Genomic DNA, 27,955 nt, shown 5'->3' with positions numbered 1-27,955 from the left:
GTTGGTATGAGTTTTTATAAGTAAGACACAACAAGTTGTATGCAAAGTTTGATGGAGAAATAAAATAGTTAAGGTCTAAATAAAATTGGATCAATGGGATTAAATAATATAACCATAGTTGGCTCCCCTGATTGAGTTCTGTATTTATCTGAAAAGGAGATATAGCAAAAAACAAACAAAAAACAAATTCAATCTACAATATCCAGATTTCTCATCAACCACCTACTTCATAAATATATATGTGCATATGTAAACATATTCATATTGTACAGCACATTTGAAAAACAGGTTTTTAAACATGGTTAATTTTGTGATTAGAAACCATCTAGAGTCACTTAATTGTATAAATGCAGGAAGGAGGGAACCAACCAACTATCTTCTCATTAGGACTATGCAGTGTTTCATATTCAGTATGGAAAATTCTGAATGTGCTGAGAGACTTGCAACTCTTTGTAGAAGCTGCTACTGCTGAAGAATACTGTTGCAGAAAAAATGCTAGGCTAGAGATAGGTAAAAGGAAATGATAAGTGTGCTAGGAAGAGAGAGAAAAAAAGTAAACAAAATTGAGGCTGAAGCGAGGGCAAAAAGAAAAGCCGTATTTAAATACTGTAGAAAAAATGAAATTTAACAAGCAACCACATTCTGTATTATCAGTAAGGGTGACCTTACCTTACTTGGGGGAACCTCCACACATTAATAGTAAATAAGGATATAGTTAAGCAAATTCAGCCTTTTATTTAGAGCAAGAAAGCCAAACAGAGTAACTTATGAACAACTGAAAGAAAAACAATAGATGATGGGAAAAAATTATTGAACATAATTTATTTTTGGGATAATTCAGCTAAGGCACTTCTTAATTTGTTCTGAAATAATACTATAATTCATTCTGTAATGAATTAATTTTCCCATATGATTATCCATTCTTCCAAGTATCTGTTGGCCAACACTGTTAAAATACTTGTGTGATAACATCTGTTTGAGAATTGTTTTATAAAAATATTCAATTGTTTGGTATATGATTCTAGCAATAAAATAACATTTTATACATTATCTCCACAAACCCTACCCCACATATAAATACCTAGAGGGTTAACATGAACATAGGGAATGTGCCTTAAATATGTTGGTTACTACCCAATTTCCCTATCATCAATCACATATGGGAAGAAGTGCTGGCTGTAGGAAAAGTTTTAAGCATAGAGAAATTATTTGCTATTACTATGGATATTAGCATTACCGCTACATGAGAAGCACAAGAACACCATTGTAACGTAACGTTTGACTACATCCATTCAGTACATTATTACAATGAATAGTGAACAATATTTGGCCTTTCCAAATTTCTGAATAATAAAAATTGCCTTTTATATACTAATATTTTACAATATACAGCTTCTCAATTGAAAAAAATATAGTTTTCTAAAAAGTTTGTAATTTTATCTTAATCAATGCAAAAATACACCATTACATGGTACTGTATTACTGAAGTTATAAATTCTCCTTTTTGTGCAAAACATACCTACCTACATAGCTTTGATACATTTTCTTGTGTGTAATTATCCAACAAAGGTATATTGCTGCTAAGGACATTTTATTAGTATCTTAATCGATTTTCCAATGCTTCTATTCTTTTTGACATTTCTTCCAGTAATTTCAAGTTAAGGAAAACAATTTTAAACTGCTTCAATATTTAATATTAAGAATATCTCCACATATAATGGACAAGCTTGGGAAATCTACAGTTACTTCTTTTAAAATGAAAAACCCTGAAATGAGTCAGAGTCAAAGCTAGCTGTGTATCTATAATTGTATTTCCAAAAATCCAGTATTGATTAGTTCTTGGATATTTCATTTTGGCAATGGGAAGGTGTTTTGTTCTTGCTTTTAATAAACAGCTGAGTTAGAAATCCCTACTGAGCTAATGATGATCAATAAATGGTACAAGTCGCATCAATAGAAATACCCTGTTTGTGGTTTTTCCAAAGGCATCAAGTGAAACAAGATAAACATCCAGTCATGTTCAATATGAAACCCACACACACAAAATTAGGCTTGTGGAATGAATGCTAAAGAATTATGATGCAACCCATTGTAATAGTTCTTGCAAATACCACTTTTCTACATTTCTATGTTGGCAGTTAAATTGTTTTAATTGTACTTATAAAATAACCAGAACTGGCTTAGACTGAGATGTCTCTCTTAAGAACATAAAATCACTGTAAAAAAGAAATTTGCAGATTCCTTTTGACATAAATATTTAGGCCAGCAACTTTTTCTAATGCTGTTTACCTGAAAATAAGACCTAACCTGAAAATAAACCCTACTCTGATTTTTAAGTGTGCCTAAAAATAAGCTTTAGTGAAGATTATCATAAGCCAGGGAGAGGGTGGCCAGCACTGGAGGCGGTGCAGGGCTGACGTCTAGCCATAAAATAGACATCTACTTGGGAGAGTCTGGCTGTTCTAGATCAAATATAAAACGGCAGTTTATATAATATGGTTTGTTGTTCACTTGGTTCCTTATGCAACCTGATGGGTATCATTAAGATTACCAATTATTATTTCTTTAAATAAGCTCATTATTGTCATTGGCAGTATCTACCCAACATATTTTCTGTTGGCCAATTTCAACTGCCTTTGAATCATGTTTGGAATGTTTTCCAGTGATTTTTGCTGCAGTGTGGGCTTAAAGGTATATAGTGTCCCTCGGCAATATTGACCGATGGTGACCCCTCCCATCCATGTGGAGATTTGTATTTTTAGATTGATTTACAAGGAAGAGGCAGTATTAGTACTTCCTAAAATTTGATGCCTTAGATGGCCATGGCCCTAACATTACACGTCCAAAGTATTCCCAACCATTTTTCCCAGATACCATAATTCTAAGGCATTTTGTTCCATATTTTATGAAGGAAAATTCAGGCTTTTAAAGCCTAATTGTGAAAATAAAGAGTCTTGATAATACATATTTTTGATGTCAGTGTGAAATCCTTGTTCTGTATTTTGAAACTGCAGCTAGAGGGGGCCTGTGTGTCAGCTTCATCATTAATGTTCTTAAAGAGTAATGCATTAGCTACAGTACTAGTAGGCCACATATTTATGGCACTGCCATTCATGAAAAGACAACAAAACCAATCCTGAGATTTAGCATTATTCATCATCATAATTCCCTCTATGTATTAAAATACTAATAGATTGGAACAAGAACAGAATATGAGAAAATGAGTGGGGCATTTGTACATAAACCATACAAAGTTTGCCAGCAGGCAGAATTAGAAATGCCAAATTTGGGCTGCAAAAATCCAGTGAATTGCAAAGAAGCTCTTTGTTACCATCTAGTGGTCAACTGGACTCGAGCAGACAAATTCTGCAAGAAATTTTCAAATAACTAAGCGGAAAGTACTATATTTGGCTTGGCAACAGAAGCCTTCAAGACCAATTTCATATCCACTGAAATGGGCCTGATCAGTTTGATTATGCCAGGAAAAGCAGCTGGTGGTTCCATTTTTCAGAAGTTAGAGTAATGAACTTCCATTGTTAGCCCAGCCCTCTGGAACAGCTTTGTATGAGAAGCATGCTTGGCTTCAATTCTAGCCACCCATCAGAACGAAACAACTTTTCTATAAAACATTTTAAGATTTAAACCTACAGGAGGTGCATTTTCTAAAGCAGTTTTGTCTATTTTTTATTCTTAGGATTACATTTAAATTGCTTCTGTTGTGAGCTGCCTTTTTGTGGATATGTGCCTTCAAATCATTGTTTATCCCTGGCAACTGCCTGGATAAGTCTGCAGTTGTCTTTGCAAGATCTTTGAAAATGGCTTTTTGTTGCCTTCCTAGGGCTGTGAAAGAGTAACTAAGCCAAGACCTGAGTTGGCTTTGTGACTAGAACTCAGTCTCCTGGTTTCTACCCTGGTACTTAATCAATATAGCAGACTAGCTCTGTCAGCTGCTTAAACTTCCTATATAATTGCAGTATGTGATAGATAGATGATAGATAGGTAGATGATAGATAGACAGACAGACAGACAGACAGATGATAGAGTAAGTACCTAAGTATTGTGTTACATAGAAGTCAGGCAGTCAAAGGCACACACACTTCGAAGGCACACACACTTACATTACATATAATTAATAGCTGGCAAGGTAACCACCACTAATTAATCTCTTTTCCATGGAACAGGATTGGGTTTAGGGACAAAGTGTGTTTGGACAGATGACTAGGCCAGCACTTTAAAATTGATTGAGGAAATGTGTATGCCTGTATCAGCAGATAGTTGGGCTTTTGGTCACAGAATTAGTGCTATTCCAGCAAAAGCTACAGTAATCTGGAACCTAACTGCCAGGTATGGGGAGAACTGCACTATGGAGTAACAAAGATTAGACATTATCTCTCTCTCCCCCCCCCTCCCCTCTCTCGCAATCAACTTTATTTCTCTATACAGAAATAGAAATATAGTTTATTTTCAAATATATTGACTTGAAAATCTGTATGAAAAATTAATAGATATACAGAAAGGATATGTTGCTGAATTAGTTTCCTAAATTCAGTATTTGCGAAATTCTGGAAATTCGTAAGATTCTCACATTTGCATAGGTCTTTCTTGTCATCTGAAGGATTTGCTGGGAAAAAAACAAGTGGAGTGTATTTGGTTAAATACAGTAGTAAGGAGAAATATATTTTCATTGAAAGAACACAATCACTACAAAATAATTTTGTTTTTAGTCTATTGAACTCATTGGAAATATTGAATTCATGGAATGACAAAATAATTTTAGAAAAGTTTCTGTCTTTTTTAATTGCTGTAGGAAAACAGAACCATGTGAGATAAAAATGAGGATTGTTCCATGCAATGCATGTATTTTAATACTGAGTTATGGTAACCACTATAATAAAAATGCAATTGCCCAAGGTTTAGATAAGAAGACTAATTATAAACAAGTGTTTCAAATTACTAAGTGTAATTTCAGTGGTTTCACATTTTTCAAAAAGACACATAATAAGTGGGAAACTGCCTTTTTCTACAACATATATCCCAAGAATCCCAGGGAATCAAAGTGGATGCATAGTACAATTGTTTAATATGACAGAAAATAAATTATAGTTATACAAAGTAATGGATGGTCTAAATGGAAATAAATTTTACCTGAAGCTTTTGTCCATAACTGCTTTTCTTTAAAAAGATATTTATGATGCACAGCAAAATTGGAACAGGAAAGAACATCTGTAATTGCTAAGGTAGATGTTTCAGGTTCTACAGAGGACAACACAGACCAGAAGTGAGATTATATTTCATCCTCTTATGAAGTGGTTTCTTTGTGTGTATGTTTTCAAAAAGAAACCCCCCCCCGCCCCCATTGATGGATATTAAGCAATATAAAGATTTGCATAATTATTTCTGGATTAGAAATATTAACCTGGACAGGGTAGAATTACTACATGTGTGGTAAATATGGCTTTTAAAGTGTCACTAAAACTGTTAACTTCTCTACACATTCTGCAATGAAGAAGTATTATTACAATAAAAATGACACGTTAGCTTTTTTTTTCTGGCAAGGGCAGAGTGTAAAAGAATCAAACTAAATAAAACATCATGCAGTGATAATTTCAAACCTTCAGAAAGTAAATTCATTGAATGAAGCCGATTTGTTGTTTCCTGGTAATCCTTTAGATCTAGAAAAAATGAAATAAAATAAGACATTGCCAAATGCAGTCAGATCATAATAGTGAGCTACAAACAAGCCAGATATTGCAACAGATTTTATAATTTAAAAATTGTTGCTAGAATAAGTTTTGAATATAAATAAAATTAGGGATAGTTGGTTTGTTATTTGTATGTTTAGCTATTCAGATGTGAACTGAGTCATTCATATTGATTTTATAATCTTAGATATTGGGAAATGTTTCCAGGATCACAGAGCTTTATGGAAAATATGTAACACAACTTTTTTTTAAAAAAAGCGCCTCATGATTCTTTGGAAGCACACAGGAAATAATCTGAAGGACCAGAGAGTCCATAACTCTAGTATTTATTGAATGAGAAGACAGTCCATGAAGATGGACTGTCTCCCATTAGCTCCAGCTTGAATGACCAACGATCAGAGATGATGGATGCTGACATCAGTAAGCAAATGAATCTTTTTTAGACCAAGGATGGTTTTGAGAACATAGAGACTTGCACAAATGGAGTGTATGGAAAGTTTCTTTTTATTAATGAATATCCATCCCACATACTTTTATAAATAGTCCTAGATAATTTTTAGCAATATATCATAATGCAGTGTGTAAAAAGGGAAGGATTTTCATGGAGTTTTGAGCTCTGCATGTCATTTTTGTTAAAGTGAGTGAAGTAGTAGATACTTTAATTTATGACTTTGGCCTTAAAATAAAGTTATACACTTCTTAAGTGATAGATTACAGAAATATTATTTGTCCTACTAGTGTATTGCTCATTGCGTTTTATATATATTCCAGCAGTTATGCAGATGCTCAGAAAGAATGGGCAGAATTATTTATTTTAATGTCTTAGTCATCCAAATCCAATGGATCCCCAAATTTCTATCTGTGTTAGTTTTATATTGTTCCTTGTGTAGAATATCATGTGGTGCTTACTTAGTACCTTCACAGATTCTTTTCTGAAGTTTTTCAGTGATCTCTTCCATGGCTTTGAATTCCTGAGCATAAAAAATATGTTTTTCAACAGGTTCAGAAGCAATTGCTCGTAATTCTTCCTCAATCAATTTCCCTATTCCAACAGCATATATAGTGATTCCTAAAAATGAAACAAGTTTAATTTCATAATATAGTTCAAGAATGAGATATAGCATTTAAGCACTATTAATTAATAGAAAAGAATTGTATTAAAAAATTTATCTACAGAGAGTATTTCAAAAGCAACAATAAAATGCAAGAGTTCTAATTCAGATGAGACAAGTTACATTTAATATCACAGAAATCAACTGGGTAAATTAATTCTGATTAAGCTAAGTCCTATAATTTTTATTTATCATGATCAAAACCAAAATATAATGTCCCTCACATTTCTTACAAGTTGATTACATCTAATTGCTTTGGTGTAAAAGTATGTATTTAATCATTGCCTATTATTGTTACTATGATTGCAGAATCATAGTCGGGAGTCTCAAATGTAAAGAAATTTGGACTAGCATTCTATGGACACATTTATTCATAAGGGCTCATGCTTATAATATTTATCTGAATTAATTGTTATAGATCACTGTATTCTACAAATTAATTTCCTCTAAATACATTTGGATTAAAAATCCCCAGAAATGTGGCTTTGGAAAAGGAAAATTTATATTGAGTCCAGTGTAAGATTTCCAAACCTTCCTTAACATCAGACAAGTATTATGTATTTCACTCCTAGAAATTCTCCAGAATCCTTCTTCTAAAAGTTAACAAAAAGCTCTAGATTTAAAAAAAACAATATTGTACATAACTTAGTAATAGCAGTGTTGCTTTTGTAGCTTTCTTTTGTATTTCTTTTACTGTTTACACTTCTAATAAATATTCATCCTACCACTTTGCTTTGCTTTTGCTGCCCATTCAGAAGCATTATCTTGGGCACGTCCATCTGTAAACACAACTGACACCCTGGGAACATTTGCTGAGATGCGCCTGGCTCCATCTGCTTCAGTAAAGCTTCTCTCAGTCATCTGTTTCAGTGCAAGCCCGGTCATGGAGCCTTTACCCATGTATTTAATTTGTGTCACTGCTTTCTTCATATCTTTGGCTGTGTTGAATTGTTTCAGTGTGAATTCTGTGCGAACCTGGCTGGAATATTGCAACAAACCAACACGTGTAGCTTTGGGAGATATTGTAAGAAAGTCCAAAATTCCCAAGACAAATTCCTTTACAATTTCAAAATTATTTTCTCCTAGACTTTTTGATCCATCTATCACAAATACCAGATCAATCGGGCCTTCATTACATCCTGTTAAAATAAAATGAACAAATGAAATAGTGGAATATTGTCAGTGAAAGTATCTATTTCTCCAACTTAAGGATTTATCACATTCATAATGTTCAATGGAGTTGCAATGGTATTTACATAAAAATAAATTAAAAGTTATCAATATCAATATATTTTTGCTAAAAATGATGGAACATCAAAACAAGTTCTTGTTTTTTAATCTCTGCAATGAGAATCTGATGACTGGAGAAAAAAATGGTGAGGCTGAATGAAAAGCCTTTCCTCATTTATACTTTCAACAGGAAAAACATCCTTAAGCAGTGTTTATTCATTTATTAATCAAATTTATATAGTTGCCTATCTAGCAAGAAATAACTGGGGTTTCACAACACTTTTTTTTAACCTTACAACATTGCTTTACTATGATTACTTTAGGGCAGTGATAGCTACATTGCCACGTGCCAAACGCACACACACAATGGCACATGCACACATACACACCCATAATACAATGTGCGCATAACCCCGTGTGCCTCCCTGCGCATGCATGTATGCCCCCTAATTGCACCTCACCCTGTGCATGCACGCATGTCCCAGTGCTCCCCATGCATGCACGTGCAACCCCCCCACATGTGCCCTCTGCACATGCATGTGTGACCCCCCTGCATGTATCCCACCCCCATGCATCTGCACGCAACCCCCTTGCATTCCCCTCGCACATGCATGCACGTCTCCCACATGCGCCCCGCCCTTACGTATGCGTGGCAGAGACCAGAAAACCAGCTGGCCGGTGGGAGGCGCACTACATACACGATGGAGCTGAGCTGGGGCAATGGCACACATGCCCCCAGAGGGGGCTCTGTGTGCCACCTGTGGCACACATGTCACAGGTTCACCATCACGGCTTTAGGGTGTTGCAAGTACAGCTCCTCCTTCTAGTCAACTTCCAGAATAATTCTGCTTTGGACAATCAGAAAATCTGACTCTTTCAAGATAGGCTCTCTTCTTAGATCTGCCATATATAGCAACTCAGCTCAGAGAGATGGCTTTGAAAGAAGGTTCAATCCAAGTAGCACCGAACCACTAGTGAAGGCTAATTCATACAGTAGCAGAGCGAAATCTCTGATGCTTCACGATGAACCCTTTCACTGCCACATCTCACCAATTGCTATTTGGGCTCCTTTTGAAAGAATGGGTAGTGCAAACTAATTAAATACAATAACAATAACTATGTTAACTAGTTGTAAGTTAATTGAAATTACCGTACCTTTCTGTAACTTAATTCTAATTTCATTAAAATCACTTTCAGTTTCCAACTTAGTCCTAGTATTGCTTCTTTTCCCCCAGCTCCACTTATTTTTGGAACTAGAGTTCTCAGAATATTACTTAAATATCAAGTGCAGTTCTTTTTCTCCTTAAAGTTGCACATGTGTGCATTGAGCTTTTATAATATCTGAATAAGGTCAGGATGTCTTTTGAGAGACTTCTTCCAATAATAAAATAAATAATAATGGGGTGATAAATATAAATTACTTACTTTTGCATGTTTTCCCATCATTCCATAATATAAATCCTTCATGGCATTCACAGACATATGAATCATTAATATTAACACAGATATGTTCACACCCATGGTCAATGGACTTGCAGACATCTCGATCTGGTTACAATCAAAGAGATTTCTGGTAAAAACTTTCTAAGGATATAATATACTAAAAGTATTGTTTTCTATAATACTTAACTTCTAGCTATATATGCAAGCTGGATTTCAAGAAAGTCAATTTCTACAAATTTAGAGAGATATGAGGCCCAGTACTGGGGACAGAAATTGTCAGATCAAAGGAAGCCATGGGAGGCTTGGAAATTTCTCAAAAATAAGATATTGAGTGTATAATCATATAGCATGCTAATGGGAGAAAATGGGATGGAAAACAGGAAATTCAGAGGGTCAGGAAATTTTTGACCTAAATAATCAAAAGAGCCAAGCAAAGGAAATGGAAGATCACCAGGGAAGCAAACCAGCAAGTAGCCTATGTTCCCAGAAAAGTTCAAAAGTATAAAAGGAATTTAGGCTTGAAAGCAAAGCTAAACAAAGGGTGGTTTTTGGTTTTTTGGTATATTTGTAGTAAAAGAAAAAGAAAAAAGAAGCAATGCAGTGATCTGTAGAAAATGGTATAACAGGTAAGGAGATAATAAAAAAGCTCCTCAACCCCTTTGTTCTTCTCCCAAAAGAGAAAGTATTCAAATAAAGCTAAGTAGAACAATTGACACAAAGAGAGAATAAACAAGTGAAAGCAAATAATGAGACATTTAGGTAGCACTCAACTACCACAAATGATATTAAATCTCCTAGACCAGATTAATATCTAACTGTCCTAAAGGAAACAGAAGAAGTTATCCTCGACCCCTTTTGTGTGATCTTTGAGCAATCACCGAGGTATGTAATGTCATAGAAAAAAGCAAGTCTTGTTGCTTTCTTCAAAAAAGGGGAAAATGGATTTGGGTAACTACAGGCAAGTTGGCTTGTTGCTAATACTGAACAAAACTTCTGATACCAAATAAATAATTAAGCAGTCATTTTGTAAGCATTTAAAAGAGATAAAAGTATTTTCTTCTACATACTGTGTTGATTAGAGTACACTTAACATATTGTATTACAATATGCACCTACAATATTGTATCAATTTCTGGGCATTACAAAGACATAAACAAAATGAAAGTGTCCAATGGTGAGCAACCAAAATGATGAAGGGGCTGGAAAGAAAAAGCAATAAGAAAAGCTTGGAAACCCTGGGTATGTTTAGCTTGGCGAAGAGAAGACTAGAAGATGATATAGTAACATTCTTCAAGTTCTTGAAGGGATGACATGCATAAGATGAGAAGACTTGTTCAGAGTTAGTCTAGAAGACAGATAAGGAAAAGATGGGTTTAAATCCTAAGGAAGTAGATTTTGATTGGACTTTAATGTTTTTGGTAAAAGTTGTTCAACCGTGAAATAGACTTCTTTAGGGGCATGAAACCTAATCAGTGATGCTGATTATTCATTCCTTTTTTTAGCATGATAAATTATCTTCAGGGATGCTTGCTTACTTCTGCAGGTTCTTCTATCCTTGTTTAGTATGAATCCTTCATGACACTTGCAGACATATGATTCACCATCACTGTCACAAAGTTGCTCACATCCATGGTCCGCCAGCTTACAAAGATCTGTACCTGAAAACAATTGACAATGCAATTTTTAAACTGACAAAAAAATGTTAAAATAAGCATCTATTGCTCTGCTTCCCAACAGCTCCTACCTCATAATCCCTATTTTTATTCCTTGTCTTATTTCACAAATCTCAAAAAAACAAAGCAAAGCAAAACAAAACAAAATCTTAGCCAAGTCAAAATCTATTTCCTGCCAATAAGATACTGTTTAATTTATATAGGGGCTGTAGTTATTCAATAACTGCAGTTTTGTTATGAACAACAGGCTTCACTGACATTCACAGTCAACACATTTCCATGCCAGACAGGCTCAGAAGTTCTATCAACCTTTACAAGCACAGATATGTTTTCTTGGTCACATTCAAAATCAAATTTTCCAAAGTCTTCTCTCTGTTGAATTTGGGAGATTTGAGTCCATTTGAAACAAAGAAAGAAATTGTTCACCAAAGGCAGAAATTGGAATTTCACATTTTTTCAAGGCCTGAGAATCAACTAATTCAAATTTTCAGGAAGAAAGAAAAATCCACATAAAGAAAAGCAATAAAAACATTTGTTCTAAGAATGCTATTTATTTTTAAGGAAAAAAAATGAACATTTCAGCCAGGAACCTGTATAAGACATTTTTCCTATTGTTAGTTAATGTTTGTTGTCTTTACTAATATCTCTCTATTCAAGGTCAGGAATTCTGTGTATTTCAGGTAGTCTTTTATGCGTATCCTAAGATTTCGCATGAGAGTTTTTAATTTCTTTTATTTATAATCCATCTCTTTTTTATGGAGTCTATGGGATAGTAAACTGGTCTTTAGGGGATCAGTACCATCTAGAGGTCTAACTGGAACATTGGACATGCTTTAAAAACCTTTCTTTTCCTTAGTGATTGAATTTTTAAAAAGACACCTATTTTTTTAAATAAAGTTTTATTTTGTTTATCTGTGATGTAAGTAAATTGAAGAGCTGGTATTTCTAGTTACTTACCTTCATTTCTTTCTTTCTTTTTCTGATTTTTATTTTTTCACTGCTATTTTATCAATTTGAGATATATTGATACACACACTGGGAAACCAGTGCCAAGTATGGCACGCCCAGAAGATTTTGTAGATGGCAGAAGTGGTAATTATCAAGCAGCTTTGAAGAACAGAGTAAGAGGTGGGACAAGGATGAGCATTCTCAATGGTATTCTGGGAGAATATGTTTGAAATTTTCAGACTTTTACTGTGTAAATTCACCCATGCTACAAGTTTATTAATTTATTTTGTGCAATACATATTTAAGGGCAAAAAGATACAGAAGCATTCAACTAAAAGCAAGCTTACGTTTGCAGGCTTTCCCATCACTCTGAAGCACATATCCTTCAATGCACTGACAAATGTAAGATGTTCCAGTGTTCACACATAAATGTTCGCAGCCATGGTCATTCAGCAAACAATAATCTGCTCCTAAGGACCAGTTTAAGCATAATTAATTAATTTATATAGGTACACAATATATAATATGCTATTTTTAAAAAAAATGTTGGTTTAATTGTCCCTATTTGTTATGTGAATAATAAAGACAACTGATTGGGAGTTGGGGGTGGTGTAATAATATTTCTTTATTGTAGCCACAAACAGACCTGCTTTATTTGGGGCTAAAGTAATTGTTCTCTGAACTATTTCCTCTTAAACTCTTATTGAAGTTTTGTTTATCATTTTCTGGTTCAAAAAAGAGACAAATTCCTAGGGAAGACAAAAGAAAACAAACGCAAACCAGTAGTAAAAAAAAATAGCAACCCACCACTCAGTTTCCTATGCTTAAACGTCCACAAGTAGCTGCACTTACTGACACCTGTGACAAGGCTTCCTTACAATAATTCAAAAGCGAATAGTAATACTTCTACTCTTTGTTTTGAAATACACTCTTCCTCTTTTTTATTTCTATTTATTTTCTTCTATTTTACTTCTTTCTATGAAACTGAAATTTACTGATGTGTTTTCTTAATGGAATCACATTTTGTGGAAAATCTCTCTCCCTATGTCTCAGTGCCTTTGCTTTTCTGAGTAGTTTGCCAACACATGCTTTTCTTGGCCATTTAATCCAATCACTGCTAATTAACGTGAAATTCTACTTGAATAAAGTTTTGCTAGAAACTATGGAAAACAGTGTAAGCATTATTTTGTTTAATTTTATAGAATATCTCGGGCAAGAAACTTACGTGAACAAGTTTTCAGATCCTCATTAATGATGAATCCTTCAGAGCACTGGCAAATGTAGGATTCTCTGGTATTTAGACAGAATTGTTCACATCCATGATTGAACTCAGCACAGTGATCTATTCCTGAATTGTTGTGTTGAGCAGTAAAAGAGAAAACACTTGAATTTTCAGGCTATAAAATATCCAGATATGAAAACTTCAGAAGCAGAACCAGATACAAAATAGTTTTTATATTTTCTCTTCAACAGGTAGTAACATCTGTCACAAATGAAAAAGCTTTCTTACCAATAATATATAGAATTGCAAACATAAACCAAGAGAGTTTTATGTATCAGAGATATTCCAAAAAATTAAATGTAGGTGCACATAAATAACAAAAAAGTTGTAGGCATTCTCACTATTTTGGCAACCATATATATTTGAAAAATAAAGATAAGGTTCCTAGAATTAATGTGTTATTCTTTTTAGGGGCTTTGTAGCAAATCTGTTATTTATGGAATAAGCAAACTTATTAAGTCACTTAATAAGTTAATTTTAAAGGCATAATGTTGTTATAGCCAACATATTCCTAGGGGACACCTGTTCATATGAAAATTATTTCTGATATGTCAATTTACTCCTTCAAATAATCTAACTTACTTCTGCATGTTTTGCCATCATGGTTTAGAATGTATCCAATTTGACATTTGCACATATATGATTCTTCAGTGGTAACACATTCATGTTGGCAGCCATGTTTACCTAAACTGCAGATATTTATTCCTATGGAAAGAGAAAACTAATAACATGTCAGGTAAAAATGCTGGAAAATAATATAATTTTTAAAACACCGATTAATAATCAGCATATATAGCTATTAAAAACTGCACCTTTCATTTATGTTCCCAGAAAGCAAAAGCAAAATTAAAAATTTACCTAGGCTCTTGATGACAGTTGTGTTTGTGCAAGAAGGAGCATCAAGAGGACTAGAGTTTTCAAAACTTTGGGGACTGGTATTTAAAGTTGAGGCCTGGCTTTCAAATTGAGTCTTTTACTGAGGTTGGCAGGCTGGCACTGTATAGTGAACGTGATTAATTGCAGAGACTCATAGCTAGTGATAAGGTCTATTGGCATGATGACAGCCCTGCTTCAGGCCCTTAGTGGCCACAATTGCTTTTTATTTGTCCCAAATTCCTTGGCTTGGGAAATCCATTACTCTAATCTACCTTGGTTAAGCCTATATTGGATTTAGTACTAAAATAGGTAGCAGTTACCTTGTTTTTGTTTACATAAGTCATTAGAACTGGGACACTTTAAAAAAAGTAAGATAGATTATGAAAATATTTCAGTATAAAATATTAGAGAGATTATATGCTTCTGTTCTCCATTCAAAACTTAAACAATTTTTAATTTGGAATACTTTTATATGGTACAGAAAAGAGCAGGCATTTTTTATCTATTGAGAGCACTTTCTCAGAAGTAATCTGTCTCAAGCAACATTTAAATAATGAACAGGTCTATAGCAAATAATAAATGGGACTTAATCTTTCTAAGACTTTCTTCCTCATATTCTTGTTTTTATCACACTTGAGTTCTTTTCAATACTCAATTTTCTCCCTCTAAAAAACAAACAAGCAGAAAATGAATAGTTAATTCTTCTGAGAGCTTTAATTGCTTATAAATTAGGCTGAGGGTCACAGATAGTCTTAAGACCCAATTTCCCCTCACCCTATTAGAGTTTTCAATTTAATATAAGTCTGTGACATCTCTGGCAATCAGCTTTATTTACATGGTGTTGCATCAGTTTCCTATTTAAGAAATGTAAAACCTGTTCTAATCATCCAGACCTTGGCTATCACACTTATTTTCCCCCCATAAGTGTTTAGGTTTAGGTTTGGATAGAACTCCAAAAGAAATGGGAATTGTTCCTTATGAAGACTTCTTATGCACATGTTGTACTCTAACTGGCACACAGCTTTTGACAAAATAAAAAGGTATGTACACATGTACTTGAATGAATAAACATTGTCTGTAGATAGGAATGACTATTTGAACTCAGCACTTTAAAGAAATGTAGGAAGGAGGTTTCATATGCATGTTCTAAAGTTATAATTGAAGTGATTATAAATTATATGTTATGACAGCAATGTTGATAAATAAAAGCAGATGAACTTACTATACACTTTTAGGGCAACATACTTTTGCAAGTTCTTTTATCCGGATTAAGAGTAAATCCTTGCTTGCATTGGCAAAAGTAGGATTCATCTGTATTGACACATTCCTGCTGACAGCCATGATTTTTCAAAGCACAATGGTCTGGTCCTGAAGATTGAGAATAAACTCTTAGAAGAACAGTACTGGAAAGTACCAAATATACAGAATGTAATGAAGATTAGCACCTTGGCTTTCGTGAGCACTTTTTATCTTTGGAGATTTGGAGGTAGAATATTTTCTTCATATAAAAATTACATAATATAAAATGTACAGGCATTCCTAGAAACATAGGAATATGTTGCTTCACTCCCCCCTCCCCCTGCCGCATATTCCAACCATGCCTCAACATTTTAAAAGGGCATCTTATTCAAAAACTGACTCTTCAGCATTTCATGGATCATAATGTAAAGTAATGTAGATATGGGCTTGTGGATTTACTGCATGTCATTTTATTGACCATCACTCTGTCTAAGAGATATTGAGACAAATCCTTTTGTCTTTTCCTCAAGGCAACGTACACTCTTTGAATCTCCTGACAGGATGTTGCTAGTCGATACTAGGTTTTTTTTTTTCTATTCCTATTTTTTTCTGTAATTAAGTCTCCTTTCTGTTACACATATAAAACTTCTTTAATATTTGCTCGGGTTAAATTTTCATTCTCAGGAACATGCACTCACAACTTCCATCCCCAAAACTAAAATGGTTGTTTCCCTCTTTTCCTGACACAAGTTTTATGTATGAACAATCTGAGTTAGAGATGTTCCCAGGTATTATTAGTTGCTTAAATCTCCTGTTGGCATGTCTGTGTCCATCCAGTTGCTGGCACTGCCTTCATAGCCACTCAGGACTATCACTCTCCTGACACTCAGGTGTATCCTCCTGAGTGTCAGGAATATCAGACTTTGTTCTCTTGATGAGTATTGCTCTGTACGTCCAATTTGGACACCTGATATTTTTCTTATTGCTAAATCAACTGTGAATTAGAAATTACTCTGTAAAAAGTATTTCCTAGGAAAGGGTACCTGAAATTATTAGAGATGTTATGGGATGAACGTTCTGCATGCAAAGGAAATACTGAGTAATCTTCTTGCTTTGTGTGCAAGATGGAACATATAACTTTTGAAGTATTAAATAGCAGAATTGAGATGTGGATAACTTACGTTTGCAAGTTTTTTTATCTGGATTTAGAACAAACCCATTATGGCACTGACAATAATAAGAATCTTCAGTATTGATACACTCATGTTGACAGCCTTGGTTATTCGAAGCACAATAGTCCACAACTGAAGCACAAGCAAGATCAAATTTAAGACATGTTACTTTGATACAGAATTTTAAAATCAAATGCATAGAATGTTGATAGTATCTAGTTCTTCACCTACTGCTGACATACCAGCCAAGTTCTATATAAATTTCAGTGGCATAATAAAAAAGCATTGTTTATTTATAAATGTATCCATATTCCTATATTATTGTCATTATCAAGAATTGAAACAGCCTATTCCAAAACATACTCAGGTAAATGTAATTCTTCAACCAAAATACAGTCTTATCACGTTACCAATTTACCATGGACTGTTGTAAATCAGATGCTGTAACTACAATAAACCTAAGTGTTTGTCTGAAATCTACACAGCCCAGTACGTTTGCTACTTCTGTTAAACAGATACATACAACAAGAAAAAAAATGGAGCAATAGATAAGCTTGCTACTGGAAGTCTATAAAGGCACATATTGTGTGGTCTGAACTTTGATTTAAAATAATCTTATTGCAATTAATGGAGCTGAAATTACTCATTCTTAACAAATCAGAATATGACACTACAGAAAAAAATAGAGTTAAGTATTAAAGTTCCCTACATCATTTCACAAAACAACGTACAGTACAGAGTGTGCTGGCTCAACTGGATAAAACACTGCAAGCCTGTGTTTGAAACCTGAGTGTTGCTATGCGATGAGTGAGCTCTGTCATTTGCTCCAGCTCCTGCCCACCTACCAGTTCAAAAGCATAATCATGAATAGATAAATAGGTACGGTACTACTTTGGTGGGCAATTTGCAGGGCATGAAAGGAGCCCCCAACCGGGCATCCCCTGGCAACAGTGATATTACCATCTAATTCTTTCAATTCAGAAGTGCCTTGGTGCTTCTGACATGAAAGCAGCAGCAATCGATACTGAACAATATTTGGAAGGTTTTCATCAGTTTCTTATGTCAAGCTTGTTGTGTTATACCCAAGCAGAAGAAATGTGGATTATTTAATGGAAATTACAAATCAAATCAAATTTCTCTTAAACAACATTCCTTTTCAATTGCTTCATGAGATGCAATATTAACACAAATCTTTTATGATCACCACATTTTAGGAGATGATTCATTGATTAGTTATAGTAATAAAGCTCCAATCAATAGGAAAACATATATCACAGAAATAATTTAGAAATAATACAAACAGTAAATTGTAATGCAATTTTAAACAAATCTGTGTACTTCATTTTATACACAGACTTATTTAACAGAAAATATATCACTATTTCTGCCTCCAAGTAAGCAATTAATAACAGCAATACAGGAAGAATAGAGAAAGAGTTTAATTATAATAAGGAAAAAAGTCCTATGCAGCACCTTGCTTTATATTTTAAATTTGTCAACTACTGAAATAATTCTTGGAGGTTTTTCCCTCCTCAATAAATTGAGCGGTGTGGTGGCAGAGATGTTCGCCTACTACTTGAAATGTTAAGAGTTCAATCCTAGGTAATGGCAGATATTTTTCTCCTAGGACGCAAAAAAAATAATATCTGTGGCGAACTCTGCGTTATGTCAGGAAGGCATCCTGATGTCACGCAGGGTGGTGTGTCGTGATGGCACAGTGGTTAGAATGCAGTATTGCAGGCTAATTCTGCTGACTGGCAGCAGTTCAGTTGTTACTGGCTCAAGGTTGATTCGGCCTTCCATTCTTCCAAGGTCGGTCAAACGAGGACCCAGATTGTTGGGGGCAATATGCTGGCTCTGTAAACTACTTAGAGAGGCCTGGAAAGAACTGTAAAGTGGTATATAAATTTAAGTGCTATTGCTATCCGGTCAGTAAATGCTGAGTTCCAACCAGTCATCCCGACTCTACCTCAAATTAAGGAGTAAAAAGGGTTGGAAATTATTTCCCTTCTCAATAAATATGTGTATACAGCATATTATATGTGCATATATGCATGTCTGTATTATACCTGCCAGCAACCACACTCTTAAAAGGAACAAGGTGGGACAAAAATATATTAATTGAATGACTAAGTACAGATACACAGAAGTATACATGACTACATCCATTCTCTCTCTCCTCCTGCAACTCTCTTTCCAGAAACAGCAGAAAAAAAGTACAATAAGAAAATGAGACAAAAGGAAGATAAAGCTATGCTGGGAAAGGCAGAGGGGAAAAAAAAGGAAGAACAAAACTGTACATAGAGAATATGAGGGAAGAGGTAGGATTTGGTATATCTCTATTATTTTAGCTTCCTATTTTGATTCCTAGTATCATCTCTTCCAATCCTGTCATTCTTATAAAATATTCATTGTAGAAGTTAAACAAACGTAAGGAAAGCATGCCTCCTTGTCTCATTCTTTTTCCTTCTCTGAACTATGCTATTCCATTTTAAGCTATTTTGAAATATTCAATGACATTCATATCAACATTTTATATAATATAAAGAACTTACTATGGTAAAGCAAGAAGTCAACATTCTCACCAGAAATATTTGAATACAGCAAATAATTCAAATGATACAGAATTATATAGGGGAAATAACAGAAACCATCAGCTACTTTATGAATTAGTGCAATTGAAAACAAATACATACTGAAACAATTCTTCCCATCTTCTTCAAGTTCATAGCCATCATAACATTGGCAGACATAGGATCCAGGTGTATTTATACATATATGCTCACATTCATGCTTTTCAGTTTCACATAGATCTTGGACTAGAAATGTTATAAAAACAATCAAATATTATTATATAAAGCAAGAAATTGGTAATTATTTCATTTGGATAGCTAGGAGAGTTTAAGAAAGTATAATGAAATAATAAGAAATATATAATATTAGTATATAAATATAAATCTTTTAGTTTCTGGATTAAATTAGAGCAGTAACATTTTATTCAGAAAATGAAACACTGGACATACGCATATTTTTGTATATTTTGTTGTACAGAATCCTTTTTATGTTTGTTGGCATACCCTTTGATAATTTCTGTCCATCTGCAGCAAATATTATAATGAGATAATATTTCAGATCAACTGGTTTAAAGCCGAAGTCTTTGTATAGTTTTTTGCTCCATAGCAAAAACTTGGAGATGTCATTATTATTTATATCTGGAATTACATTGTAAAGTCTATTATGAACACTGATCCCAAAACCCTTCATATGACAGTACTTTGGATTTAACTCTCAATTGCTCTGACAAAGCCAGTGTCACAGTAGCAATTGTTTTTGTCTTCTGCCTCTACAGGAATTGCTGATTAGTTAAATTTATGTAGGGTTGGCTCTTCAAATGCAAAAAGCCTGAAAACTACTTCATTACAAGACTGCATATCACAATTGCACTTGGGTCAACTGACAGAGGTACAGAATACAAATACAAACATGCAAAAGGAGGTGTACAATGCAACTGCGAAGATTAAGCAGAGGAATTGGAAAAAATCAACTGTAACAAAACAGTTAAGGTTGCCCCTGTTTTAGAGTGAAATACCAGACGGGAAGAAACTGGAAAGAAAAGAGTTTCAAAATACAGATGTTACCACAAACTGGGATTGGGATTATTTTTTGAATGACAGAAGCAAGATTATTTAAAATATTGAATGTTCATTTTAAAGCAAAACATAATTATTATAAAATGCTCAAAGCAAAGATGAATAAAAATTGAATAAATTCTTAGACTTTACTATTTCATTTGTCAGTCAGCTGCAAATTAAATTAACTAATAAGGTGCAAAGCCATCTCTAATAATATTCACTAGGCAAGGATAAGCTTCACAACATTACTGTTAGAAGAAACTGCAACACTGTACTATCAATATTTAGCATACTGTTCTGTATACAGTATTGTTTCATTTATTTACTGCTTTATCTTTTATAAATCTACTAAACAGGAAACCCAACTGAGTTTGTTTGGATTTCCTCATAGATAATTGGATTGCAGTTTCAGATTTCAGTATGAGTATAGTTTAATTGAATCCAAGAATGGCAAAAGGAAAGAAAACAGCTGTAGTGCTGTTTTACAAACGCATGTATAGTTATTTAAACTATAAATTTAAGTTCAGATATATTTGCATTTTATATATAATCATCAGTGATAGATATTATATGAAGTTTAGAATTATATATCAAAATAAATGTGACATTTAGAGTCTATAATCAATGTTTTCTTTAGATATTTATTATTTTGAGATAAATAACATGCTGAGGAGCATGAAAATTGGGGAAGAAAGAGGAAAAGAATTGAGTTAAACATTTGTCTACAAAAAAAACCTTAATTCAAGACATAACATAAAACTTGCACAATGCTCTTCAATTCACACTGGACAAAGAACACTGATCTTAAAGTCAACTCTCTAACACATACTGCAGCATTGCTGCCAAGCAGTCAGTGATGTGGAACAAGAAAAAAGACATAAGACATATTTTAATAGACATTTAATAGACAGAACCTTGATGGTTATATCGATTATATGCCTAATATGTTTCTGCAATATGTAATTCTGCCCTGTGAAATTTTGTCAATACTTTCAACTGTTAGTGCACAGAACAAATATATAAATCTATTCTAATTTCTAAGGTAGGTAATAAATATTTTATACCTATAAAAATATCTGTAAATCAAAATCTGTGCATAAGTAGGGAAATCTGTGACTCTTCCATTGTTGCTGAATGTCAATTCCCATTAGCCCCAATCCATAGTAAAAGAATGTAGTTGTTCAGCAACATTTCAAGGGCCACAGAATGTCCAATTTTCCATGTTCATCTGTGTTAAATACTTTGTCTAAGTAGACATCATATTTTTGATAGTGATAAATAAGGTATTACTCCATAAAGATTATAAAACTGATTAGGAGACAAGGTAGTATACTTTCCATTTTAACCCATTAATGTGGCTCATAATCGCAGATGGAAACTAATAATTGGAAGCATACATATTGGAAAGAGGGAAAATGGGTGCAAATATTATGGTTATTAACTGTTTTAAAGTGTGTATATTATATGTGACTACTGTTTTTTTTTGGAGTATAAGACGCACCAAGATTTTGAAGAGGCAAAATAAAAAAAAAGTTTTTGCACTTTGCAGACCTCCCATAAATGACCCGTTTTTTGCAAAAATGGGCCCTTTTTTGTCAAAAAAAAGGGCATGCATAGCCTTTAGGAGGCTTGTAGAGCACTCCTGGGGACTGCCCCCCACAAAAAAAACCTAGCAAAAAAATGGCCTCTTTTTCACGAAAACAGTCCCATTTTCTTGTCAAAAAAAAAAAAAGAGCATGCATAACCTTTAGGAGGCTTATAGAGTGCTCTTGGGGGCTGGGGGGGCAAAAAATGGCCCGTTTTTCGCTCATTTTTGCCCTCCCCAGGCCCCAGGAGCACTCTGGAAGCCTCCTAAAGGCTGTGCATGGCTATTTTTGCAAAGGGGGGGGGGTTGGGAGGCCAAAAATGCTGTATTCAGTGTATAAGAAGCACCCAGATTTTCAGCCTCTTTTTTGAGGGAAACAGGTGTGTCTTATACTCTGAAAAATACAGTAGGTATATTTGCACACCTCTAATCTGCAAGTAATGCAGTCCTTGGGTCAAAATGTTGCATCTTCCCACCATGTCCTATTTATAATATAGTGAACTATAAAAGACGTAATACATGAAACTCACTGCTACAGCTTCTCCGATCTAAGTCCAGAATATATCCATGTTTACATTTGCATACATAAGAGCCAGGAATGTTGATGCAGAAATGATCACAGCCATGTTGAATTATACTACACATATGCTGAACTGTGGGGGGGGGGAGGGAAGCAATGCATAAATTAGCACAAAAAGTGACTTCAAAATCCAATTTATGAACACATAAGAATGTCTCCCCAAAATATCAACAGAATAGAAAATATGCATGTTAAAGTGATAAAATATGCAAAATTGATCAAAACTGATTTTGATACTTCATTTATATATATTGTAAGTTTCATAAATCTGTACATTTTAGGCATAAATATCAATCCATTGATAAGCACTACAATTTCTTAAGAGTAGGGAAACTAAGAAATGGCCTACACTTTCAGGAACACAGCAGGATTTGCTTAATTTATTATGTGTTTCCCAATTCCATGCATTAAATGTTTTTTTAAATTAAACACCCATTTATAATTTTCATTCCATTCATGTTGACTTTTCTTCCTGTAATCTCATCACTTTATAATCCTTTCTCTATAGGTAGTTTTCAACTTAAGACCACAACTAGGACCAGAATTTTGCTCACTAAGTGATGCAATTGTAGAGCGAGATATCATATGACCACACCTCTTAGCAACTGCAATCCTTACAATCCCCATTGCCATTGTTAGCTGAACAACCATCACAATCCAAGCCATTCCAGGTCTGGTCCCTTCCAGTCCCAAGCCTCAATAAAATAAGGGACTGCTTCCAACTCTCCTTACCTACCTATCTCCTCCCTGCCTCTTTGTCTGCCTTGCGCCCTACTTTGTGGGACAGGAAGCAGCCCCCAAATCATTATGTCTAACACAGCCTTTTAAATATAATTTAATACCTTACCACAGATTTTGGTTTGGAACACAGAAGTCAGTGATTCAATTTGGCTGAAGTTTGCAACCAGAAAAACATGTTCTTCATACGGTTCACTCCCAATTGATTTTAGTGTGTTCATATCTACCCTTCCCACTCCAATAGCAAATATGAGGATTCCTGAATTTCGGGTTTTTGCTGCAATTTCTGCAACTGGATCCTGTGGTCTCCCATCTGTCACTATCATGATAACTCTAGGTACATTCTCCCTGAGTGGCCGAGCCCCTTCAGATTCTGAAAATGCAATGTTCATTGCATATTGAATAGCTAATCCTGTCATGGTTCCAGTGGCAAGATACATCATCCTTTTTACTGCTCTCTCTACATCCTGTTTCTTCTTAAAAGTCTTCAGTGAAAATTCATTTTTGACTGTGCTGGCATATTGGATTAATCCCACTCTAGTGTTATCGGGACTAATGTCCAAAAACTGCAGGATGGTTAAGATAAATTCTTTCACTTTTTCAAAGTCATAAGGGCGAACACTCCGAGAGCTATCAATGATGAACACAAGGTCAAGACGTTTATTACTGCAAGCATTTTCTGGAATGAGAATAAAACAAGATAAAATGTATATAATCAGCTTTATAAAGCAAAACATCTTCAAAATAAAAGTGTCTAAAAAGTGTAAGAAGTTGTATTTCCAGGTAGAAAATATTAAAATATAAATGTTAGTGCACACAGGATTTCTTCACAAAAGAATTAATATGGGTTATAGAACTAGAGTGGAATATTGTAAGCTAGTATTTTAAAAAATAGATCTAACTAGTGATAAGTATTTGTTCTTAAAGAACAGGTTTGTTCCTAAAAGCAACATTGCACCATCATTTATGTATTTTATGTATGTGTCGTATTTTTAAGAAGTCACATATTTTACCAATTTACTGAAAAAAGCCTATAAAGAATTTTCCTAGCCACATCACTGAAGGAGCCAGTTACCTTCTATTTCTTATTTAGTTTCTCTGGCCTATAAACAGCTTTATCTTGAATAATACATGGTCAAAAAAAGAAAAGGAAACAATATATACCTTTGTTTCTACATTTTAATGTCTGACTCAAATCTGTCATAATTTTTCTCTCATTTTTTTCTTAAAGTTCACCATCATTGTGAATTACTGAGCCCAGCAAGATAAAGCCCTTTTATTATTTTATGTTTTTCTCTTCCTGTATCCATTGGGTTGATATTGGCATAATCTTAATTGTTTTTAAATATGATGTAGAAAATGAAAAGCCTCATATTTCAATTTCAACAATAAATCCATTGCTTTCAACTATAAAATCATCATCAGCATGTCAAAGGTTGTTAGTTTTTTTTCCCTATCAAGTGTAATTAAAATGTATATTTTCCCTAGATCAGCATTTCTCATAATATATCTTGCATGTAAACTAACGATTGAAGATATAATACACAACCTTGATGTCTATAGATTCTTAATCACCCAGGTCATGTTTGTAATATACAGTCTGGATATATTTTTTTCTTAATTCTGCACCATTTAGTTGTTCTACTCTAACTGTTGCTTCTTAGTTGTCATATAACCAAATGGCCCAGTATATTAAGGACTAGCCTCAATCAATTCTGCATTGACAAAAATATTATACGTAGTCAATTTATGGCTGTTCCCTTAACAAATTAACAATGGTGTTGGAAAGGCGGCTTTATGGCATATAAAGCGCTTCTGACCATCACAAAGCATTGTTCACTCCCTCCCCTGGTGGTCATGAAATTGTGATCTGGTTGCCTGGTAACTTGCTCAGACTTACAATTGTTTGCCAAGCACCTACAATCATGTGATCACCATTTGCAATCTTCTCTCCTGGTTTCCCAAGGAAGTCCCTTGGGGAACCCAGCAGGGAAGATACAAAATGTTGCCACCTACCAGTTCCCTCTCATTTATGGGAGGCCAACATTTCCAGTTCCTCTACATTACAAATTGCCACAGAATTATTAATTTCTGTTTTGTCTGCATTTGTGATTGGAGCATAAATCATAAGGTCTGACTACTCCATTTCTTCTCTGATTTCTTGTCCACAGTAGAAGATCTGACATGAAGTGTTTTCTTTCAGTTCAATTTAATTCACTAATACACAGAATGACAACATACATTCTTGATATTTCCGCTCTAACAAAATTAAATTTCCATTGCTTTGATTCATTATATAAATGATGTGAAATCATAAATGACATATTAATGTAAAATTAATAATATCTGCTTCATTATTTTAGATACAACATATCTATTATTTCACAGGGACACCTGATAGAATTTTGATCCATTTCAATGGAGTTTCACCAAATAGGGTGCATTAAATCTAGATTTCAAAAGGAAAAAATAGGGTGAAGGAGGAAAAAATAGTGTTTATGTTGTAATTTGGAGGCCAAACCTCTACTGGGAATCAAGCGTTTATTATACATAAGCAATGGAAAGAAAAATTATGCATTATGTCATACAGTTAAGCTTCCAACAGAGATTTGTTATCCTAGTTTACTCCAAGATACTGTTATATATTTCAGACTTAATACAAATAGACAATTAATCTTACTGAGACTAGTATTTTCCAATATGCATGCTGCATTAGAAGTCCAAATGTATAAATTACATACAGATGAACAAAACATTATCCCAATATGACTTTTTATATTATAAAAGCTACTTCCGGAAAGAAATTTTGGTTGAAAAGGCAGTGGAAGGAATGGAGGAAATTAACTATTTTTCTGCCTATTTTCCTGCTCTAAATTTTATTGTAAAACTAAGAGAAGAAAAGCTGTTTTGAAATATAGAAAAGAAAAACAATAGTAAAGAAAATGGTCATGTACACATTTTTGTAAACTCAAATGTCTTCTTCAGAAGTGGTTTTTATTTTAAATATTATAGGAATTTATATGCAATATAGTTTTTCCTTAATTTGTTTCCTCAAAATCCTAACTCTAACTTTATTATTTGCTATGTTTTACTGATTTATTTCAAAATAAGTCACCAGTCCAGTAAAATATTTAACTTCCCTTTCATTTGCTATTCCTTTTTCTATTGAAATCAGTTATTCCACATACACATAGGCTAAGTCCCTATGCCTCTCATCTGCAAAGATTAGGAAAATTAAATTATACACATTTCTTTGCTTTACAAACTCACAGCAACTTACCATGAAAAGTAGCATCATTTCTTTGACTTAAAGGTATTCTTGGAAGCTGTCGTTCCCTGGCTGAAACAGGAAAAAGTCCAACCAGCAAAAAGAAATATAAAATCATTCTTTTCATTTTCAAGAATAGGAAAGAATGGAGCAATAGGTATAATCAGGGCAGAACTCTGTAACAAGATAAAGAAATTATGAACTTTTTCACCAAACCACTGATGCCAGAAGAACAAAATAAACCTTGCTTCTCATTCTCTTTTAACATATATACCATCCTAATAACATTAGCAGAAACTTTAGAATGAATTAGAAAAATACTTTTTTACAGATATTTGGAGACTCTGATCCTTTCACATCCCATTCATGTATCTACCCATTTGATCTCATAAAGAGATCCACTCTTGATTCTGGAGACAGCACCTAATATATATCAAAAAATAAACTGAAAAATATACATTGGGAGGCTGATTGGCAGTATTGAAAAAAAGCACTGGGTACTAGGTATTCAACATTAGATAAGGCAGCAACAAATGCCACTGCGTTTCCATATGAAAGGTTAAAAACTTTGTTGGAGAATCACGTCCTTATTCCTGCTATGAAGATTTTTAAATGAAATAAATGATTCTTCTTACATGAGATAAGTGATACAAGGCTGTGGGAATGAGTGCTGTAAGTGGAAATATTTGAACAGTGCCAAGATCCCTTTAGGACAGTCTGGCAGGACTACCTATTGGAGGATGAGGGAAGACAATTCAAAGCTAGTTTTAAAGGATATGGCAGCAAAGGAAGAGCCCCCCCCCTCAAATACCACCCACTCTCATTTATCCCTTCGCTTTGAATCACCTATATTAAAGTTTCATACGAGTTCCACTTCTGCTCCGCTTTAGTAATAATATTCCTTGTCATTCTTTTCCTCTTGATTTTTTTCCCATCTTGGCATTTCCTCCCTTTGTCCCTTCTCTAAGCAGATTTGATTTAAGGTATTGCGGGAGGGGGGGGGGACTGGACTGGCCACCGACCCCTTGAAACCTTTCTCCCTTCAGTTTAGGATTCATTCCGGGATCTGATTTGCCGCCTCCCCTATGCTGGGGTAACTAGACGGATTTTATTCTGTCACTGACAACGGACCCCTTCTCCAACCCCCAGAAGTGCCCCTTCAGGCCAGAGGGAACCACATTTGCGGGAAAGCCAAGTCCCAGCGCCAAGAATAGGAGTTGGCGCCAAAACATCTCTTCCCTTCTCTTCGCGCGCACGCCTCTCTTACCTGCCGCGCCAGGTGGGTCCCGACTCCCGAGTTGAGGCGACGGTGAGGCGATACGCGGCCCGGTTGACGGCGCCTGCAGAACCGGGGACACAATTCCTTCCCCGTCCCATCCGAAGAGAGGCGTTGAGCCCTTGTCTATCTGAGCGAAGGGGAGGAGAGACGGCCGGAGGTCAAGCCCCGCCGCGCCGGGAGGCTCTGCGGAAGGGTA

General features: G+C 34.5%; 1 protein-coding gene across 1 annotated transcript; it reads right to left on the bottom strand.

The window, feature by feature from the left end:
* Position 1: 1 nt before the first annotated feature.
* Positions 2-27,929, bottom strand: MATN2 (matrilin 2). The gene is made up of 18 exons (XM_032222891.1): positions 27,748-27,929; positions 26,493-26,656; positions 23,322-23,891; positions 22,425-22,547; positions 19,374-19,496; positions 16,687-16,809; positions 15,512-15,634; positions 13,973-14,095; positions 13,334-13,456; positions 12,456-12,578; positions 11,023-11,145; positions 9,470-9,592; positions 7,540-7,953; positions 6,619-6,771; positions 5,613-5,672; positions 5,146-5,253; positions 4,523-4,621; positions 2-1,647 (listed from the first exon to the last, which is right to left on the bottom strand). Exons 2-18 carry the CDS (start codon positions 26,605-26,607, stop codon positions 1,595-1,597), a joined length of 2,679 nt encoding a protein of 892 aa, XP_032078782.1. The 5' UTR covers positions 26,608-26,656; positions 27,748-27,929; the 3' UTR covers positions 2-1,594.
* Positions 27,930-27,955: the final 26 nt, after the last annotated feature.

The sequence above is a fragment of the Thamnophis elegans genome, chromosome 8 (assembly GCF_009769535.1).
Source record: "Thamnophis elegans isolate rThaEle1 chromosome 8, rThaEle1.pri, whole genome shotgun sequence".
NCBI lineage: Eukaryota > Metazoa > Chordata > Lepidosauria > Squamata > Colubridae > Thamnophis > Thamnophis elegans.
The sequence above is the reverse complement of the archived record's forward strand: the minus strand, read 5'-3'. Positions and strand labels throughout refer to the sequence as shown.

Bases quoted from the DNA above. Each gene is read 5' to 3' on its own strand.
- MATN2 (XM_032222891.1), bottom strand. From the start codon at position 26,607: ATGAAAAGAATGATTTTATATTTCTTTTTGCTGGTTGGACTTTTTCCT. The intron at 23,892-26,492 runs GTAAGTTGCTGT...TTCTCATTCCAG, and splicing joins AAATGATGCTACTTTTCATG to AAAATGCTTGCAGTAATAAA. The intron at 5,254-5,612 runs GTTTGAAATTAT...TGTCCTCTGTAG, and splicing joins AATGAATTTACTTTCTGAAG to AACCTGAAACATCTACCTTA.